Raw genomic sequence first — 21,769 nt, 5'->3', positions numbered from 1 at the left:
ATCAACCAGTACTGCTTTATTTGCTGGAATACTTGCATCCCTGGTGGTGTACCCATTTGTTATCCTGCCAATCACACGTTTCCTGTATTTGAATGGATTAAGAGAGGGCTCAACACCAATTGTCTCAGGAACACATACAATCATAAAGTCACGGGGGCTGGGAGGGTCCACAGTTACAGCATACAAACCTGATCAGGTCTCTGCCACTGGAAGGGCTTCTGCCCCTCGTTGGTTGCTCGAGGGCCAACAACCCCTGGTCTGCTAAATGCTCTGATGTAGCTGACTCAGTCATTTGGCTGCAGACCCTAGACAGAATAGGCCTATCATTTCATCTTAATTTAAGTCTTGCCAGATGCAAGAAAAAGGTAGGTAGGAGCTTGGCAGAGCATGAATAAATTTGTATGCCTAGAATGTTTCCATCTTGGCTTCAGTCATGCTAATGAGATGATGAGAAAATATCAAAGGTTCAAAAGTAGGTTCAGAAGTAACAACGTCCCTAAAAACCCTGGGCTTGCGTGAGAATGCTTGACTGCAAGCAGCCACTGGATGTGTTAATTTACATCTCGTACAAAGTTATCTTACTAGCAGTAGGTAGAGCAGCCTCTTATGTTTTGGAAAATGTACTGTTAATAATACTTAATGACCTTGTTAGGGTAGCGTGAAGATGTTATATTAGTGTTAAGGCGATAATAATATAGACAGGGATTTTCCCCCAAGGACTGTTTTGCTGGATGTTCTTCCATCTTGAAGGTTGTGTCAGTGGACTTTCCACAGCTGGTTGTACTTTTCTTTTGACTTTCTCGGGTATTTAGCAGAGTTAATGTTTCTCGCCATCAACTGGGGGCCTGTAGCTCTAAGTGCTGCGCCCGGAGCCTGCCGGCCCTGCGCGCCCGAGCCGCCCTCAGGCGGGAGCTGCTGGGCCTGAGGGCAGGCACCGGGCCGCGAGGCGGCCGCCGAGCTGTGCCGTGCCGAGCCGCCTTTTCCGCCGCTAAACGACGGTGTCGGTGGTAGCCGTGGCACCTGGGCGCTGCGGTTGTTCCTCAGCCTTCCCTCAGCACGGAGCCGCTTTCTGCCGGCCGTCGGAGCGCGGCAGCCGCCTGCGGTGCCTGTGGTGAGTTCTCCCCTGCCTTGTACTGCGCTGACACGTCCTGGGCCTGCCCGCAGCCCCGTCCTCCCTCGCACCGGGTCGCGGTGCCTTTAGCTTAATTTGGGAGGCTGGAGTTACATCGTGCACAGCTAAATCCTAGGGTGTGTTCCCCTCATCTGCAGGGTTTGCTCGCTTGAAACGTTTTTTAACTCCTAAATGTGCCAAGAGCTTGTGTCCTTACGTTGGTTATTTACTGAAAATGGCAACCATTTTGTTTGTGCCAGTGGCTGGTGTAAAATGTTGTAGCCTGCTTCTTTTTGCATAATATAGTATAAAATGGGATTTTTTTTTAATTATTATTATTTAACGTTTGAAAAATTATGCTCAATTAATTGCAATGGATTAATTAAATACAATAGTTGTATTTTGTCACTGCTGCATAACCTGAGCTTTCACATAGAGATATTCCAGGATGTGCACAAGTTCACGTGCGCTAGCACAGGTGTAAGTCGTCAGAACCGAAGGAGGGTACTGGTTTTGTTGTAAAACAGCGGTACTGAGATAACTTTGCCATTTTGTAGCTCCACCTGCCTTTCTGTGCTGGGAGAGCATGAACCCAGTTTGCAGGGTTTGTTCCTTCCAGGGCCAGCTCATGGTTGCAGCTCAGGTACTGTTGAGGAGTCCCTGGGTGGCTGGCGCGGGACTCCTGAGGCGTAACAAAAGCGAGCCAAACCATGGTCAGTTGTTTGGTGGCAGCTGTAGGAACCGAGCTAGGAGGCAGGAATGCAAATCCTTCAACAACTTGTTTTTTCAGTGTGACAGACTTGTTTTAGCCTAGGTGACAGATGAAAAGTACTGATCACCCTGTGCGGTACACAGAGTGGTTTGTTGTATTTTGTTACCCTGGAACAGCAGTTTCAGCGAGGAGGCGATTAGTCCCAGGGACATGAGGACTTGGAGCCTTTTAAATAACATACAGTAGGAGCAACAGAGTAGGAATTTGGTGTTAAGACCCCAAGAGCAAAGATGTGTGCGTTGTTCCCTGGGCAGCCGAAGGACAGGCCCACAGCAGTAAGGCAGAGCCGAGCTCAGGAGCAACCTACACGAATCACACGCAGTCAGGGACATTGCTTGTGACAGCGGACTTCCACAATGAAGTACTGTTCAAATCTATCTCCTATCCTACACTTGGGGTTGAGACAAAGTTTAATGAATAATAAACCTACACAATGTGTTTTTTTTTCTGTTTTCCCTGAATGTCTTGAGATCTTTTTGTTTTCTAATAGAATGCGTGTGATTCAGCAAAATACAATTTAATACTATTTTTGTAACCATAGGAAAGATTTGCCTAATTTTTCTGTTGTTATTGCTAGCACAATGAACTGTAACGCTACAACAGTTACCGTTGCTTAATAAGTTTTTTTTTTTTTTTTTAGAAGCCATACAGATTTACATGAAGAAAAATATAAAACAGCTTCAGTTTGTATGATGATATCTTACTGGGCAGTTACTCAAAGAAATTCTAACCAAAAGCACTTGTAATTTCAGAGAGGGCTTTTTAAATGGAATTTTTTGTCCTTAGAGAGAGCCGTGCCAAGTAGTACTTTCTAGAAGAAAAAGGGAAAGGGGGCTTTCAGCCTTTAATGTTTTCTCAGTCTCTGTGTTGGGGTCCTGGGGGGGAGATCCCAAGGTGAAAAAGCAGCACAAAGAAATATAAGCAGCTTACAGCAAAACTTGTCTTTTTAGATTCTTTAGGGGAGAGTATTTATTCCAGCAAGCTTTACGAATAGTTTAATGTTCCAGAATCCTTCTCGTGCCAACTTACATAGCACCTACACAAAAGAACGTACAGGTATCTAGACTTGGTTTTCAAGCATTGTCTTTATTACTGAGAAAAAGACTGCAGGCTCTCATTTCTTCAGTTGTGTTTCACACCTATTTTAACCACATAACAAGGCTGCAGCTAGTTATTTAGGGCTAACTGGAGTCTGCTAAAGCTTTTCATGAAAATGCCTTCCCAAATATGTCAACACATTTTAGATGAAAGGGGTCTGTGCTACAATTTGTATTTCTTACACAAGAAGGAACTCACAGTTCTGCAGGTCTTTTCCTATTGGCTTTTAACCTTTAATTTCAGCTGGCTTGAGATGTTTACTACTGTCTCATGGATCTTTTGTGCATTTGGGAAAAATGAGCACTGTGAAATTACTTGGGGATTTTTGAATTTGGTGATGGAAAACCAATACACATGAAGAAGAGGGACTGCGGTTAAGCTCCCTAAGTGCTTTCCATTTGGATTCTTGCTAACACAATGTGGGGCTGGAAGGCTATATGCTTAGAGCTTACACTGGACACTGGAAGGGTGTCCCTGTGTAAAAAGGTGAGTTAGCAATGAGACACGAGGGTAGCACATGAAGTACTGAAATACAGGGTGCTGAGACAAGCACTGTGAATTCCTTGTTAGCAGACTGGACTGTTAAATAGAGCTAGCACTTCAGAAACCAGAATGAAAAGCCTGCTTGAAATTGATTTCCATGTCAAACTCAATGCATATTTCAATTAGATGTTTCTGAGGCCTTCATTGAGGTTTAGATTGGGTGCACTTCTTGATCAGATAGGGACAATATTATTCCTGGACATCTTGTAAGGTATTTTGTCAAAATGTAACAACTTCAGAAGTCTGGCATCTTGTCCTGGGCAATGGCAGGGGAAGTTGCTCAGAGTGGTGAAGTAGCCAACGAGTCTGCAAGTGCGAGATTTTTTGTATTATTTTCAAAATGTCAAGTGATGCAGTGGTTCTTGGAGATTAAACCATAAAGTGGGGGATGTCTTTTTTTTTTTTTTTTCAGTGAAGAACATGTTCTGTCAACATCAACCTTGAGCAATGTTTTTTTCCACATTTTTAAAAACAAGCCCAACCTTGTTGCCTTGAAATTCTTTTATTCAGTTCCTATACAGTTCAGCTTTACTTTCCTGTTCACAAACAGCCGAATGATGTTTCTCTCCAGCCTGTATATACTTTTCACTTCAGGCAGACATTGCTCCCTACCCCTACTTTGCAATGTACAATTCCCACTTGCAGCATTTTCAGTAAACATGGGATCAGTTGAGTATACAGAAATAGCTTCTTCTGTAAAATTTCCATTAAAAAAATAGTAAGTTTTTATTTACAAAGTGTTTGCTACTACAAAGTAATATTTCCTATTGGTTCAAATATACTATTTGCTAATGCCAGGGTTCCTATTAGGAAAGTAAAACTTTGTATATGCATTTTTCTTTAGGTCTTTGTCAGTGTCTATAGCATGTGTACTACTACCACTTTTTTTTCTTTCACTGCTCCTCGCCACACACAACGTGGTAGTGGAAAGTAACGCTATTTGATCAGGAAAAAAAATCAGGATAGCTTAATAGCAGTCTTTCTGCAAAAATACAAGTTTCATTTATAATTTAAAGGTATTTGGAAAGAAAGAAAACCATGGAGAATTCAAAAATCTACAGCAAATTGTTGTACAGAACAAGGACCCTTTCCCATCGCATGCGGCAGTGGCTCCCTGCAGGCAGCGGGTCCGCACGGTGCCAGCAGAGGGGCTGCCTGCGCGCCGTGCCCTGCCGCTGCCTGCGCCCGGAGAACCAGGGCAAACTCCTACCCGAGTTCTCCCAGGTTGGCTCACATAGGGTGAATTATTTCACAGTAGGTGTTTGTGAGATACAGTGGCACCATATTTGCATATGTTTCTCTACCAAAACTTCGCAATCTGAAGTATTTTTCATGTGTACAACCTGGCTTTAGAGACGGGGGAGCATGAGAAACTTGCATGATGGATTTTTGGTCCAGCTGGTGTTTTACTAGGGAAACTTTGAGAGTCCCGCTTAATCCCTGCATTACAGCAGCCAAAGCTATTAATTGTTAAAGTTATGTTAGAAACCTAACAACCCCACCAAAACCTAAAGGTTGATTTTGTGGACCTTACCTTTTCTGGATAATGCCCTAATTTTGTGGCCCTACAGAACAATTACATGTGATCTTAAAAGTAAATTAGTCAAACCTAAGTTCTGCAGAAGGACTGATGTAGCGACCAAATTTAATAATAAATAAAAAAAGGCAATATAGCTCCATGGCAACACTCCAGTTGAAGTTCCAGGGTTAAGGGCTGTGGGTGGGTGGTGGTTCCCTTCCTCTCTGACTGCCTTGTCCTGTCAGCGTGCCACTGGTGCTACCTGCAAGGCACAAGAAGCTGAGCACCAGGGATTGCTCTGTTTCACTCAGCCTGGATAAGGATAATGGGCTAAAAGCAGGTCACCGGGAAGGACTCGGTTTGTCTTGTAAAATTTTCCTTAATGTTGCATAGATGAGTTTAATTTAAATCTACAGCTGGCTTGAAGTTGTACATAGCTGTGTCCTGCTATCCAGTGGTGATTATATAAGCCTGCAAAGGGTTAAGCATTTAAAAATGGCATTTAAAGTCCAAAGATGCAGTGGGTGCCACTTCCTATAGCCAATGCAGAGTGCTAAGGAGACGTACAAACCTGTGCTCCTGGGAGACTCCTGTATCTGCTCTGAACTCTCCTGCCTCTCTTACAGCTATTTATCTGGCCCACATCAGCCTGCTTTTCCTACTGGAGAAAGAAAAAAATTAAGTTGCTCATTTGCACCATATTGTTCCTATGTGGGAGACTTTTCCCTGGGATTTGGATGGTTAGATCTCAGACACTTCTTCTGCCCAAATCTGAGCAGGGATTTTTGGTCTGCAGCTTGGGTAGCTGTCCTGAACTGCTGGGTGCTATCAAACAGGTAAAAGTAGGAAAAAAATATTATTGTTTTGGCTGACCTTTGGAGTAGGCCAGACAAGGGAGAAGTATTAAAGATGCAGAATGAACACACATTCTCTAACCAGCTGCAATAACCAGTCCCTTTAATTTGCTGCTGTTGTTATTAGGCTGTTTTGGGGATCATCCCCTCACCGAACTGCCAATGCCAGCTGGGTTAGGTATCCGTGCATTTTGCATCTGATTGAACAAGCCAGGAAATACTTGTAGGAGCAGCTCTACAGAGACTTGAAAGGGTGGTATCAGAGCAGAGGGAATGAACAACAGGTTCCTATGGTTGGTTGTGGGGATCTTTTTGGCAATATACCTGGGTCCAGAGCACGGTTGTACACAGCCTCTTAAAAACACTTGCCAAACTAAAATCTGAGAGATAAATAGGAAAGGCAATCTGATTTGAGAATTCAGGTAAGTCTAAGGCATGACAGTTTCAAGAAGTTGCAGGGCGTCAGACTTTAAGGGAACAACTGCTAGCAGAAAACGAAGTATTCAGAGCTGCTGACATGCTTGGAAGGGTAGGTGTGTGCTAACCAGCAATTACAAGTGTTTTGTTGGCATAGGTCAAAATGCATTGAGTGGTGTATTTTAAAAACCAATACACAGACCAGCTGGTCTCAGCCTCTTTGCAGTTGATCAGCAGAGCTGCAAGAGGCACGGCTTCCCAGTGGCTTCCCAGTGCCGTGGGTCGTGGTGTTCAGCTGCACAACGTGCCTGGCCTCAAGCGACGGAGCCACGGCACTCCTGTCTTCAACGTGAGCCAAGCTCCTAGGAAGCTGAATGGTGTTGCCCCAGAGTATGACTATTGCTAGAAGTTTTAAAATCAAAAATATGAGAAGCTCATACAGTCTCTTCCCAGCTTCATTGTACCTGGTTGTTTAAAATACGTATGTTCTGAAACTGAGATGCTCTTGCAGTGAAAATTAGGTGAATGGAAATACAAATGAGGTGGTCAGTCAGAAGATGACTACTGGTTTGTTTACTAAATAGTATAGCCTGTGGTTACTAGCTTTGTTTTTAATCAAATCCAAACCCCAAGTATCATTAGCTTATTAAAATTAAAGTCTTCTCTATAAAGTGCTTGGATATAATGCTCAGCTAACAAGACACAGGTAATTATAAAAATGAGCATTGCCCAGTGCTTAGATTCAAATGTCATTTTGAAAAAAAAAGTTTCATCCATGCTCTAGATTTAAAATGGTGGGTGTGGGCAGAAGAAAGAGCACAGAACACTTAAAACCTTAGCTGTTGAATTCTAAATTCAAGCATCATTTTATGAATAAACATGAGCTGTTTGTTTTGTCCATTTGTTTTTAAAATATGATTAAAATTTGGTTATTAGGCCTGTTTACATCATGCTACTTGAGGCTGACTTGGTTGTTCGGCACAAATCCTTCTGTTGGAGTGGTGTATGCCCAGCACTTTCCAGCTGTTGAAAAGGATTAGGAGTATTTGGAAACTGTAGTTTAAAAAGCAGACATTAACTATAGCCTTAACCAAAATGGAAATATCTAAATTGTGGTGTGCGCTAGTTAAATTAAGTTAGTTAAAACCATGCCTTCAGTTGAACTGAAGTTATTTGCTTTAGCCTTTACTTATAGGCATTAGACCAGGTGTGATCCCAATCCATGTAGGTGGATTGTTGCCATTAATTCCAGTGCTGAATTGAGAAGACAATGGCACAGTTCAATATAAATTTAAAAACCTAAATCCACAAACATTTTATCAGTTTTTCATGTAATGAAAAATGCTGTCTCCCGCTCAACTTTTTTCACCTAGTTTGTGACGCTAGCAAGTTTAAGTCAAATTTAGATTTGTCAAGCACCATAAAATAAGTCCAGAAATAAAGCTGTTTACTTAGGATATAGAATAGCATTTACAAACAGCATTATACTGCTTGCCTTCTGAATGTATAACCAAGAACTAGCATTCCAGGAGGCAGACAATGTCACTTATATAGAATGTATATGAAAACGCAAATGCTAACTCTGCCTTATGTGAGTTGCCATCCTGTGCCAGTTGCAGCATGTTTCCTACCAATGAATATATGGTGCAAGCCAGTAGAGGATGACGGTAACTCAATACAACACAGGAAAACCCATCTTGCTAATGACCACGTTATTCTGGAAAATACCTACTGCTGCCTTTCAGAGGAAACTTGCATGTTGAAGCAGCTAAGCACGACTACTGCCATGAGCTTAGCAGGAGCAGTGCGGTTGGTTAATATTCTTAATCTCCTTGTTGCTCATTAATTGCTCAGAGCTCAGTTCAGATGAACATCTGTATTGAGTGAGGTCCTGCATTTACCTGTTTGTTGCTTTTTTTGTTTTTTGAAATACGTCAATGAAGTTCAACAAGAATGACGGAAAGGCTTGCCTGAGGTCATACACGAGTGACTAAAGCTGGAAAAGGCCCAGAACTCTCCCAGTTCCCAGACCTTTGTGCAACCACAAGACCACAGTGCTGCAGTTGAACTTCATCCTCAACTGTAGCTTGGCACAAAGAATCCTAAGGAAAGAATTTCCTTTTGAAGTCTATTATGTGTGTTCTAACTTGTTTAGTCCTTTGTATTCAACTAGTTCAGAAAAATAACCTCTAAAATCTTGGTTCAACTGTCTAAATAAATGTGCTCCTAGATTAAAAGAAAAAAAAGTTGATAGCTTTGTTTGCCAGAAAGCAAGTAGCTGTGCAGTCTGCTGCTCTGAAAGACAGAGACATCAACAGGAGGAAGGTATTACTGAAGATCTTCCTCCTGCAAAGCAGAAAGCACAATGACTACTGATAAAATGCATTCTGTTTCTGGGCAAGAAGCCTTTTTTTGCCTACATCTCATAGTTCAAAGCTTCTCTTAAGCAATTGTTTAGTGTGTTGATGGTGTGTTTTTGTTTTCTGAAGAAATTAAGTGGGAAATGTGAAGGAAGTGTAGGGTTACTTTTGCCCATAATGTAATAGGGGGTGAATAATAATTACTTTGGAAAATGCTCCCCTCTTTAGTGTGCATTAGGATGTCCTGTGTATATTAGGTATCTTTGATCTGCCCTCTCCAATGAAAGCTGACAGGACAACTTTCCAAAAAAAAAAAAAAAAAAAGTATTTTAAAGAATAAAAGCAGTAATCTTTTTAAATGAAATGCCATTAATGAAACTAGTAATTCCCTAATTATATGCCTGGAGTTTCTGTTACCTTCTCTCCCTCCTCTTATTTCACAAGTTTGTCAAGTACATTGACTCTCTCAGAATATTATTTTGCATTAGTAAAGCTTTTCTTCATCTAGAGGTAGTGCTACAGATTTGGTTGAAGTGAGGTGGTGTAAATCCCTCAGTCTGCTGCTGCCTGTGTACCGTGTGCATAGCACAGCCTAACAGTCCTGCCTAGATGGGGAATAACATGGTAGGCCTTTGAGATTTTCTTTTTTTTTTTTTTTTTTTTTTGCATCTGCAAAACTTTGTGTAAGCTAGATCGCTCTACTTGCTTGAAGAAGAGCTATGCCTTAAAAATGGTGATGCCCTAACTCTACAAGAGATGCAGGAGTTTGAATTATCTGACAAGCGTCTATGTGGATGCCTTAATTTTTAATACAGACCTGCGCATTTACTTGTGCACTCCACACGGTTTTGCCTGTCCTGTGTGTCATGTGCTAACAGCTGCAGGACAGCCAGGCAGCTCTTTAGCTGACGCCTCAGTTTCTCTTCCTACCTTAGTGCTTTTGGATCATGTTGGCTTGAATGCTGATGTGTCTGTAAGAGATCAGGTGGACGTACCCCACGCTGGGCTGGAGCAATGGTCAGAGCAGCTGAGGGGTACGCTTTGCTGATCTCGCTCAAGCAAATGTGGTTTTCTGAGCTGCCTGATCTCTGACTAGATAGCAGAGCCAGTGTCATTGAGCTCTGACAGCTAATATAAGGGTCAACTACTTACATACAGTATAAAAAACAAAAAGAAGTAACACTTTTTATCTGGCTTTACTTCATAGAAGTAGTTCACTTCAAGACTAGTTAAAATACTGGATGTTAGGACACCATGAGAACTCTACATCCACAGCGTGTTTTGCTGTCATTCAAAGGTTTTTTTATAGGTTTTTGTGATTGGATGTGATGTTAAATACAGACCATGGAGCCACCTGTTCTAATTTAACAGTTCAAATGGAATTCACTTTGTGTAACTTTAGCCACAAAGTACTTTAAGTAGTTGTTCAATATTGATGTTTTTCAAAGGCGCATCAAGGTGCTCACAGTGGAAGTTAATTAAAAGCAAATTAGTCTGTCATAATCCAAGCTGACTAGAATGCAAAACATTAAATTACATGCTGTCAAAATTTTAATTTTTTTCCTCAGATTCTGAACTTTTTGTTACGTGAACAACTCACCTTGAATTTGAAAGTACTGCCTGAGATCCTTAACATAGAGGCCTCTTTTTTTTTTTTTTTTCTCTTTGTTAATACATGTGCTATAAAATCAGATGGATTATAAAGTTAGAACAGTAAAGGAGAAGCTATATGGGATACACTGCAATCTAGAAATAAAACTTTTCCACTTTTTTTCCTTGAGAAAAGCTGGTGCAGAGAATACTGCTATTTTAATCCTGACTGCTTAATAATGGCTAATAATCATCACTTATTTATAATAAATTAGGTCTGCAGTATAAATGAACATATGAACCTTTGAAAAGAGACATACTAATGTTACTTGAAGAGTATCTAAAATGGATTTAACTATTTCAAGATTCATTTAATCACCTGCAATTTATATTACTTTAAGAATCTTCTATACAGCAAGTTGAACAGAAAAAAGCAAACATTCTAACAGCCCCTTCTCCCTACAATAATTTTCATACAAGAGTTTTAAATAGCTATTTTAGTGTGTTCGTGTGCGTGCTCTCTCTCTTCCCCCTCTTTTTTTCTTTAAAGGTAGCACAGCCAAAAGACAATGTGAGAATCGGCATGTGTTCTCTTCCCCTTATCTTTACCTCTTTCCCTTATCTTTACCAGATGGAGAGGAAAGAGACTTGAGACAGAAAGTCCCAAAATGAAAAATATGATCATGACGTTTTCTTTGCCAGATCTCCAGGGACTTTGTTCTTTTCCTTGGTTATAGTTGATTAAAAAACCCACTTTGCTCTGTGTCTGTATGTCGCTCTGTTCAGCTACAAAAAAGTTTTCAATTTCAGCTTTGGGTGAATTTGTTTTGAAGCTTCTGTTTTGCTTCACTGAACACAGTGCAAACCAAGGCAAGAGACTTAAGTAAAATCCAAACAGGAGCTCCCATTAAGGATACGTATGAGCAGCATTTTGTGTATTCCATTTTCTACTGTCTTTATTCTGGGGAGGAAGAGTCGTCATCTTCATCCTCTTCATCCTCATCATTGAATGAGCATGGAGTTTCTCCCCGTGATTCAGAGTAGCGTGATGCTGCGCTGCTGGACTGCTGACTGCTCGGGGCAAGAAGCTGCCCGGTTGCTAAGGCCACTTCAGCATCCAGACACAACCCTGGATTCTCACTAGCAAAACAACAGAAATGTTGGAGTTTAGAGGATTTCTCAAAAAGCTTTAAACTTTCTTTTTGACCCCAGCTTTTCCTTTAGGGAAAGAAATTATAACAAGAAAGAATCATCCAAAAGCTTTACATCAAACAAAGCTAATAGGAAAATTGTTAAAATATTGGAAAGTAGCAAAATATTGGAAAGTAGCATAAAAAAGATTATTGTCTGGCTTTTTTTTCCTAACCAACTAACGGTAGAATTGCTTGATTTGAAGAAAGCTTAAACAGTAAATCTGTAAGTTTTGTCAGTACACAGACATGTATGCAAAGTGAGTTGGAGCTATTAAATGCCATGAAGAATGTGTTCCAGAATAATCCTCTCCTCCATTTTTTAAGGAACAGGCAACCTCCAAGCAAAGTGTGATTAAGTTTTTTTTTTTTTATTATGTTTAGACTCTGTGGATTAAACTTCTTCCATGAGAACTTAAGCAATAGTGCATTTGGACACCAAACGTTCTATTATATTCTTCAGAAGTATTATCAGGCTTTTTTTCACATGTAATTACCTACGTGTAGTCCATGTCCAGACAGGAATTTATGGTTAATCAGAAAAACTGTTTCTATAAGGGCTTGGAAGTGATTCTGTTCCTTTTGAACATAGATATAAAATAACTATTGTGTTCAGAATTGAAAGCATGGAGATTTAACCTTTCAAATATAATTAGCAAGCAAGGAAAAGTAAGAGACTTTCACAATCAAAAGTTAAGCTGAACAGAAAACTTCTCGCTTCCTGATGTAAATGGTATGAAATAGTGAGGTTATTGAAAGTACCACAAGTGTCTTTCACTAGCCTTAAATGAAAAAATGTTCTGATTTACCTTGATTTAGAATCAGAAGTGCCTCCTGCTACATCTAAATGTGAAATTGCTTGTGCTGAATTTGAAAGTAATCCTTGGTTCATCCATGAAAATCCAGCAGACATATCTAGAAGAAAGCATAGCTGTATTCATTATAGCTACTTAAAATTTTTCTTCCTTTTACAGTATTACGCATTGCATTGTTTGCAGTTGGGATTCCTTAGTTTAGTTTAGAAGAGAAGGTACCAGTAGCATAGGTTGTTTTTATACTGTAGAGGTGTCCTGTCTAATGGAGGTGAAATAGATAGCTGTTCCCCGGTGCTTGTGGGTGTGCTCAAGCCTTGCAACTCCTTTGCACTCAGAACTGGGGTTGTGTGTGAAACTTCTCACTTTGAGGAGAATACACGTACTGCAGGTGACCCTAGCTCGTAGCTGTGTGCAGTAACAAGTGTCTGAAATGGGGTTTTGGAGTCCTTTAGGGAAATTACTGTTACTGATTGAATCTACGAAGTGTCCCAACAGCTGCAAATGCCTTTGCTGTTGGGTTTGGTGACGGCATGGCTGGAGCTGTGGTCAGCAGGAGTGCAGCTTACAGGAGTGAAGCCACCAGGGCACTCTGTGTTTCAGCTGTGTGTTCAATGGCCAAAGACAGCTCTGTCTGGGTGGGCTGGCTGTAGTGTGGCCTCCTAATCCACTTCCACACTGACCAGGCGTGGCCCTCAGCCAGGCTGCAGGGAAGGCCTTGTCCCAGCAAGGGGAAAGAGAGCTCTTCCTGCAACGCATGTGTGATGTGTAAGTCGCGCAGGGAGAGGAAATTCTAGGAATAAAATAAGGCCGAATTCCTTGAGTTAATTTGTTAGAAGTGCTTTGAGGGACATAATTGGGTTCCCTATGACCCTTACGGTACTTGTTTCCAAATGCCCTAACAACCAATGCCTGTCAGCTGGTTCCAGTTGTGCACATTTCTGCCAGGAGAATCAGAAAAACAAGTCCTTCAGCCAAACTACATTTACATTGCTGTTGTTTTTCATTTGTTTCCTAGATAATTTTTTTCTGTAGACCTACCCAAATTCCATCTCAACACAAAGTTAAAATCAAAATAAAGTTATCAGGACTGCCTAGTTTTTTTTATGGTGCCTAACTGTAAGCTCAGCAGGCTGCATTGAACCAGCAGTTAACAATCCGTACTGTTCTTGTGTGTGCTTAACCAAACCTCTGTTCTGTAGGGCACAATGGCAGTAAAGCAGGATTGTACTATTATGGTATTTAGAATTGTTTTATTACAGATAAAAGGAATAGCTAAATGTGTTTGTTACATACATTTTCTCATTTGTGTTACTGTGTTCGTCTTAAGCTTTGGTCCTGAGATTTGACGGAGCCCTGCTTAGCACAGGGGCAGTTTGAAGCAGGTTGGCTGTTCCCCCTGCAGCCACACGAACTGGCTCGCCATCCCTTGGGAGCCATGGACTCCCTTGTTTTATGCTGTGCAGACTTGAAGAAGTAAGGTATTTTAAATGGCATTACAAAGCAAAGGATAGCAAGCTTGACAGTTGAGCAAAGGGTCTTTGGAACAAGACAGAAAACACCAGTTAAGTGGTGGCATTAGGGTGAGCTGTGAGGCCTGAATAGATGAGAATGGTTGATTAGGGACACAGCTGGATGATCTTCATTAAGATTGACCTAAATGCAGGTTTAGTTTTACACGGAACATGTTCTGACAGTCTCCTCCTGTGCTTGCAGGAGGTGGCCAAACCATTTGGAATGACAGCGTTGTATTTAGACTAATAAAGTAGATTAGAGAGGTATCACAGAGTTGTTTCCTCTTCTTTTGAAGGGGGTGTACCTGTGTGTACATGCTTAATATTCCAGAAGAGTAACAAGTCACTGCTAGTTATCTTGTGTTCTATTAACATTTTGGGATAAGTGCTAGCTTTTCCTTTTGAAGAGCAGGGTGGAGGAAAGTATGGATTTCACACAATAAGGCAGAAAGAAGGTTCATGGATGATACATATCCCTGCCTTGTACTTTTATTGCCTCGTGTTTCTAATTCTTTTTTCCAGTTGGGAAAAAGAGGAGAAGTGTGTAAGAGGCCATTCCCTGTCTGCAGGGGACTGCCAAAATAAAAGTATGCCTATGATTAGAAGTCTTACTATGTCTAGTAGCATAGTTAAATTCCTAATAGCTTCATGTATGAACCAGGGAAATTAGCTTGGGAGAACTGTCCCAAGGCATGTACTTGCAGGAGATATATCTGGTAGAAATTGATACTTCACAGGAGAAGGCTCTGAAGAAATACCTTCAGCACCTTTTAGTAGGTAATGCACAAGTAGAAAGTGCTGCGTAGGATTGTTGTTGGTAGCTGAACAAGCTCATTCATTTAATGGGCACTCTCATCGCTTCCATTCCATCTCCAGCCCATTTTCCTTATTATGCTTGTAGATTGCAAAACACTTCTTCATGCAGGGGAACATAAAGAAATGTTTTAATACAGAGGTCCTAAATTGCACTGCTTTCTCTGCCTGCTGCCTTTGCAGCAATACACAAGTGGGATGCTGTTACCACAACTATTAGTGCCTCAATTTTTATTTCCTGATGTCATCTGTAGTCTCATTTGTAAGAGTGAGGACTCAATGACAGAAGACAGGACTTAGTTTTGCACTAACTGCATGTAGTGTGTGTGGCTTAAATAGCACAGGAGGTTACTTTGGATATACTTCTACAAGAGTTTATGCTTGCCTCAATTAGTGACGTGTATCTGTTCATCCACCACTCTCATTTTGTTCTTTACACTTGGACTGTTCTGGTCCAAGCCCTTGGATAGCTAGTTCTACATGCTAAGGTGTCAGAAATTCCTCTGCCAAATAACAACCCTGCAGTTTAGTACCCTGAATTAGCTCATGAAGAGATCAGAGGAAAGTAATTGAGTCAGAATAAAGAAATGGACAGGAATGTATAATTAGGATTGAGACCCTGGGATGCCATCTTAAGCTGCTGAAAGTGTATTAAAAACTACATCTCTCTTTCCCTAGTAAGAAGCTGGCAAGTACTGTGGTTGTAAGGTGTTCTGTTGCATGGCTACCACTTGCCCTGGATTACCTGTATAGCTAAAGCAACACTGCAGTGTTAACTTCTCCCATAAGGTACGCTTGAAGTGCTCTATCCCCTACTTTTGCTCCCTTCTAGGAAACAAGTAAAAGTAAGGTCCAATCATGTTTGCATCACTGGCAAACAACAGAGTAACAGAAAAATGTGTTATAAAGATGGCTTAAGATGTATGGATTATCTTTCTCTATGGTGTTAATAGGCCTCAGCTTCTGCTGATTTCTATGGCAGACACCTGAGGATAAACTGATGTAGTTCTTAAAATACATTATTTTAAAAAAACAAACAAACCTTTTTTTGGTTAAAAAAAACATCATGAAATCTATGGAAAACCTAGGAAACTACTTGCTATTTTTAGCAAGTGAAGACACTTAAAGGCTACACCATATAATCCTGAAAAGAAAATACACTACTAAGATTTTGATGCATGGGATATCAGTCCAGCAGTTCCGAGCTGATTATCTGGATGCTTAATGCAACAAGAAGGTAAGAAGTTACGTTGTTTTTTTTAACACTGAGATGGGCCAATTGTTGTTAATTTAACATTTCTTGTATTGAACTGTTTGAGACTTGGTTCTTCTGACTTACTGACTTACCTAGTGGGACACGTTAGAGCAGGACAGCAGCAGTTTAGTTCATGGAGTCACCTACTGTAGGAACACTGGAATCTTGACTGTAATAAATGTACTCAGTGAATATGTAAGAGACAGTGGTTTGCTTTTCTTGTTTAGTAGTAGTTGAAGCTTATGTACACAAGTGTGCCATCATGAGAGCTTTGGAAGTAAGCATGAATCCTAGAAACCAGTGGTTTCCCTTACATTTCACCCCTCCTGCAGTGGAGGAAAAAATGTCTAAAGCTTGCTGAGGTTAAAATGGGAAGTTATGCTTAACTGAACATATGCAATCAGGCAAATTCTTTTTTCAGTTCTTTTTTCAAGTATTGTGCAAAACTTTTAAATGTTTCCCTTATTTGTCGGCTACATTAGAAACCTTTACTATGCAATTCATACCATGAACTGTAGATTTATGTTGTGTAATTAAGGTGCAAGCAACAGATGGAAGAAAGACATACATATGTTCTTTGAAGGAAATATACATATCCTAGTAACAACACTTCTGGACTAATTCTTTCAGAGGTTGAAGCAGCTGAATGTAAACCATGTCTAAAAAGTACATTACCTGCCTCAATGCATTTTAAGTAAAAATACAGATCAACTAAAATTCTAGATAGGTTTCTGGCTGCTGATCTGCTACTAGGGAAACAGCTCTCGTCACAACTTCCTTTAAGAATATGCAATCTTAAAATCTGTTTCTGCCATTTGGTTTCAAAGAAACCAAGTCTTGTTTTTTCCTTGCACAGGGACGTTGTGGCTGTTTGCCTTTAATGCTTTCAATTAAAAAACCCCACACCAGTACATTGGTGTGATTGAATTTTTTTCAAAACAAACTAAGATGACCCACTAATCACTCATTTAGACACGTGGTTTTATTGTTTAATCTCTAAAAGCTGTTTTTATACAGTAAAGAGTGCAATGAAACATCTCTTGCAAATTTAAAGTAACCCTATTCTCTGAAGATAAATTAATGCAGTATTAAAATTAAATAGAAAATTTTATTTTGCTCTTCAATACATGGGAGCAATTAAGAAAGTCAAAGACTTTAACATTATTAAAAGATGTGGTCATGTTTCTTTTCTCTACTTTGACATTGGTGGTAATTCATGTGATAAATAACTTTTAGTTGAATGGACTTGCAAGGAGCAAGGCAAGACTAGGACAATGGGACCAGAATAAAAAAGTTTTGATTAATATAAGCACATTTGAGGTAGTTTGAAATGTTAAGCAATGTAAAATGTACTATTTTTAGTGAATGCAACTGAATTTTGATTTATATACAGCTATTTTTTGACATACCTCATATTTAAGGACCTTTCATTCATAATTCAGTAATATGAAGAAAACGAAAATGCATCTTTAGCTTCCTTGTTACTTAAGTTCAGTCCCTCTTAAATTACACACCAATTTTAGTACAAAGCCTGCATTTAAAAGATCCTGACGTGAACATTAGATGTTTCCAAGTGAAGGGAACTAACTTTAGTGAAGGTTAAGAAAGATGTGTGAAAGACAGTTTTATACTAATGTCATTTAAACAAGACCAAAACCTAGTTGGTAGAGAAGTCAGGACAGAAGCTTTATTTCACCCCTTTCCTCAAAAATGAGGGTCTGTATACAGTAATTCGTTGAGTAACATTTGCTTTACACATGAAGTGCCTCCAGAAACATGAAGCAAATGTTGGGCTAAGTTTAAAATTTAGGTACAGCAAGAAGAATGCAATCTGACAATAGCTAAAGGAAGTGATTACAAATTTAAGTCGCTCCAGTGATGCAACACTGAAGGAGATGCGGATTTGAGTCTGTTTAAGGTATGACCTGACCTAGCAATATTACTAAGGGAGGTGAAAACCTCTGCATGAGACACCTAACATGGGACTCTGGATTCTACTCTTCCCTTGCAAGGGCTCAGTTCTCAGGTGGCATGTGCTGTCTACATGTGTTATCCGAGTATCTCCGCTTTACACATTAAGTGGGAGTGTAGAAATGACTGGCCCTGACAGCAGCACAGACTCACCTCCAGTCCACGTATTTAAGAACGCACAGCACGCTGAGCACGTTGACATGGACAGAGATAAGGAGAATTCTTAGCAGCTTGCCTACCTCAGCAAAGTGTAAATGCAGCTGGTTCACATACAGACTATACTCAACCATTGCAAGATGCTCTTTTTCTTCCCTTTCCTATCCTTCTTCATCTTGGGAAGAGGTCTTTTCTTCCAGGTTGCTCCTCCGCACACGCACAGTTACTCAAAAGTAACGTTAACCCATGGAAGAATTGTGTTCTTGCTGTCACTTTAGTTAGTTAAGAAATAATTTCTTCATAAGGTAGTTCACTCGGAAATTTGTTGTTATAAATTGTTATCAGTGTGAATTAAGTTTACAGGACAAGTATGATAAACTTTCCAAATGTAGCCGTAAAACAACTGTTTCCCTCTGGCTTACATCTAACTTCAAATGTCACACATCTATGCAGGTTAACAGCATTAAATTTGCGTCAGTTAACTGATGTTAGGAATCTGATCAGGAACTATTTAAAAGTGACAGCTAACTTACCTGTGATGTAGCCTTCTAAAGCTTTTGGCACCAGTGACTTTGCAGTTCTTAGGTCTTCAGCTGAGCATTTGCCTGCCTCAAGTCCAAAGGACATTCCCATTCTCTTCAGCACCTCACTGTCATCATGAATCTCGAAAGTGTTATCAAAATTAAAGAGGTATTCAAATCTGCATGTAAAAAGCCAAAGTGAGATGGTTTAGCAAAGAAGCATAGCTTTGCTGTTTTTGCCCTTTTTTGGGGGTGGGGTGGGGTGGGTTTGTTCTGAGTGAGGTAAATGGCAAGTCTTCATTATCCGTAAAGGGTCCTTACAAAAAAAGTGCTGCAAATGATTTTTCTCTTCTGCTTCTGTGACTGGCAAGCCTACAACGTTTAAAATGGTGCTTTGCCAATTAAAATTACTTTACCATTACAGGAAAAAAAGGCTGAAATTTTCTACCTTGTTAAACAGATTCAAAGGGGAATAGGCCGGTCTTAATAAACACGAACCTTCATTTGTACTAAATCCAGTACTTTTAAAGGTCACCTGCAGCCCTGTCACTGAAGTATTTTGTTTTTACTTCTTTTATATTTAACTTTCTGTTCTAATCTGCAACGCTCCTCCTGTGAACTGACCTATTTACCTTGGTATAACTTTGCTTTTTGGATGCATTTGGATGAAGCTAGCAGAGCAGGCTGTTTGAGGTCTTGTATATTCAAAGCCTAATGGTTCTGCTACAGGATTCTCAAAATGTTTTTCATTGCATATACAAGCAGAAATAGTAACGTAAACTTAAGAAAGCGTTAACAATAGCAGGGGCATCTAGACTAGCCTTATACTATAATCACAGGCTATTAAAAGCCTGGACAGCACCAGCCCAATGATTACAATAGAAGGCTTGTTCCCAGTAACTCATTTTTTGCTGCCAACTCTTCACCTCTGGAAAAAACAGTCTATCCATGAGATATGAGCTTTAAAAGATAACTCCACTGGTGGGTCAGTCATTTGCCCAAACTCTCTTGTAATCTATGGATTTTCTTGATTGTACTTTGTGCCTTACACAATCAAACAAACCTGATCCAGTAAGTTTGGAAAAGTCTTTTGTGCCTACACACAGAAATCGCACCTATAAATGTATGTACTTTGTTCTAGGTGTAGCTGATCTAGTTACAGATGTCACTTCTTTTGTGACTCATACGGTATTACTTGAATAACCTATATTGCTTATGCAGCTGTACTTATTTAAGCATAACTCATCAAAAGAGAAAATAAGATATGTCACTATACCTTTAATTGGTACAGTTATTTTCCTGCTGTCTGGACTGCTGCAGCTGAAGTCATGCAGCTATGTTTAAACAAACAGGATGGGAGACCAGTGTCATAGTGAACTGGCAGGCTGTATACTAAATAATAACTGAATTCAGCTTTTATGGCCCAGTACTAAGTATTTATTAATAGCTCTGCATTTTTCCTCCCGTGTGTTGTGGCCAAATACTGGCTATGAGGAAGGAGTGGAATGCAACACACTAACAGTAATACTTCTCCAGTATCATTTCTAGCATCCTGCGGCCTCTGATGCAAGATCTCTACACACGTTCTGCCTTTGCCATAAATAGCTATTTGACAATTTTCTTTCAGTGACTTAATGTGAACCCTTTTTGAACTTATATAAACGTCTGGCATGTGCATCATCAAATGCTATGATCTGCACAGACAGACTGTTACAAAACCACTTATATTCTTTTTGTCTAAAACTTGTCACCTGGTAACTTCTCTTAATGGCTCCTAATTTTAACTTTGAAAAGCAACTGTGAACAGCTATTCTCTGTGCACATTCCCCAGGTCAGCCATGATTTTATAGACATCTGTGAATCCACTGCTCTCTCTTCTCCAGGCCAAAGAGTCCATCTGTTCCTTCTGTGAAAGCCTGTTCTTAGCTTCATTCACTCTTGCTGCCCTCCTGTGTCTCTCTCCTGGTTCTGCTACACTTTTTTCCAAGAACAGGACAGCAGATAATATTCTAGATATAAAAGCACTATACACATCAGGTTTACACTGTAAAACTCTTTAACTCTTTTAACTCTTTTTCCTAATAATTATTAACATTGTTTTGTCCATTATTGAGAAATCAACTTTTGTTCTCGTAGAATGACCTACTGGACTGCCAACTTACTATTCAGTGCTAAAAGCTGGGTCCAGAGGCCAGTACTGTGAATGAAAAGTTTGGGTACATTTCCTGTCGCTCTCCCTTGGTAAGTGTAAATTTGATTAACAATAAATTTCATCTGCCATTGTGTAATCTACATGTTGGCATCTGTTTATGCCATCTACTATTCTAGTTGTTCAGTCAACATCCATTTTTATTTCCTTGGATAACTATTGCCAGCTAACTTCTCATCTCACTTTTATGGAAGTATTTACGCAACCCAGCAGCATTTCACTGTTGTTCCCCTTCATTAAAACAGCCAATAATTTTGTTTCCTTTTCTTGCCTAGCATTCAGCCTGTTATTAAATTAATGAATGAATCTTTTCTTTTATTCCCAGTCACTTATTCTGTTTAAGGCCTGCTATGGAGTGGCGTTGTGAGCTCAGCCGGATTACTCTGTTCCATGCTCAGTGAGACAGGAAAACTAACACGGATCAGGTGACATCACACTACCCGGTCTGTGTATGACCTATCTAAATCTTTGTAACATCTACTAATTAGTCTGATTATTGATCAGTTTAACAAAAAAAGAAAAAAACTAATGGTGTCATATTTGCTACCTTCTGTTCTTTTGGTACTAAAGTGAGTTCGGTGTTAGTGTTATGCTTCCCACTTAAGCTTCGTTACAGTGCTTGGGTGAACACTGTCTGCTCCTGCCGATTTGTTACTATTCTCAGTTACTATTCTCACGGAACTACTTTACCAACTTTGGGATAAATCCCCTGCCAGATCTCTGATGTCCAGATATACTTACAGAAAGTTTTAACATGAAAGATACCCTTAAACTCCAGCCTCTGGAGGTAACTAAGTTACACAGAGGAGGGGCTTTTAGTTATTGTGGGTTTTTTTTTATTTGCTTGTTTTCACCTCACTTGTAGTGAGGCTTTATTTCCTCTGTCTATTCCCTTATACAGCTTGGTTATATAAACTGAAATATCAATAGCTTAGATAATTTTGGCATGCTCATTTTTAGTAGTAGTGTTTTCTTACAGTTTGAGATTGTAGGGAACATTTTTGCACTTCTCTAGACACCAAAAGTCAGTTTCATTTCTGACAACTTTAAAGCAGTGGTTCTGA

General features: G+C 39.9%; 1 protein-coding gene across 14 annotated transcripts in view; it reads right to left on the bottom strand.

Moving 5' to 3' along the window:
- Nucleotides 1–4,010: 4,010 nt before the first annotated feature.
- TFDP2 (transcription factor Dp-2) overlaps nucleotides 4,011–21,769 on the bottom strand; it is a 54,448-nt gene continuing 36,689 nt past the window's right edge. For all 14 annotated transcript variants that reach the window (XM_040567208.1, XM_040567212.1, XM_040567214.1 and 11 more), the window contains 3 exons: nucleotides 18,509–18,675; nucleotides 12,264–12,369; nucleotides 4,011–11,404 (listed from right to left, as the gene is read on the bottom strand). In XM_040567208.1, coding sequence (XP_040423142.1) covers nucleotides 11,221–11,404; nucleotides 12,264–12,369; nucleotides 18,509–18,675 — 457 coding nt within the window. In that variant the 3' untranslated portion in view covers nucleotides 4,011–11,220. The remainder of the gene's footprint in view (nucleotides 11,405–12,263; nucleotides 12,370–18,508; nucleotides 18,676–21,769) is intronic.

This window comes from Cygnus olor, chromosome 9 (assembly GCF_009769625.2).
Source record: "Cygnus olor isolate bCygOlo1 chromosome 9, bCygOlo1.pri.v2, whole genome shotgun sequence".
Taxonomy (NCBI): Eukaryota; Metazoa; Chordata; class Aves; order Anseriformes; family Anatidae; genus Cygnus; species Cygnus olor.
Note: the sequence above shows the minus strand (reverse complement) of the source record. Positions and strands in the feature narration are given on the sequence as shown.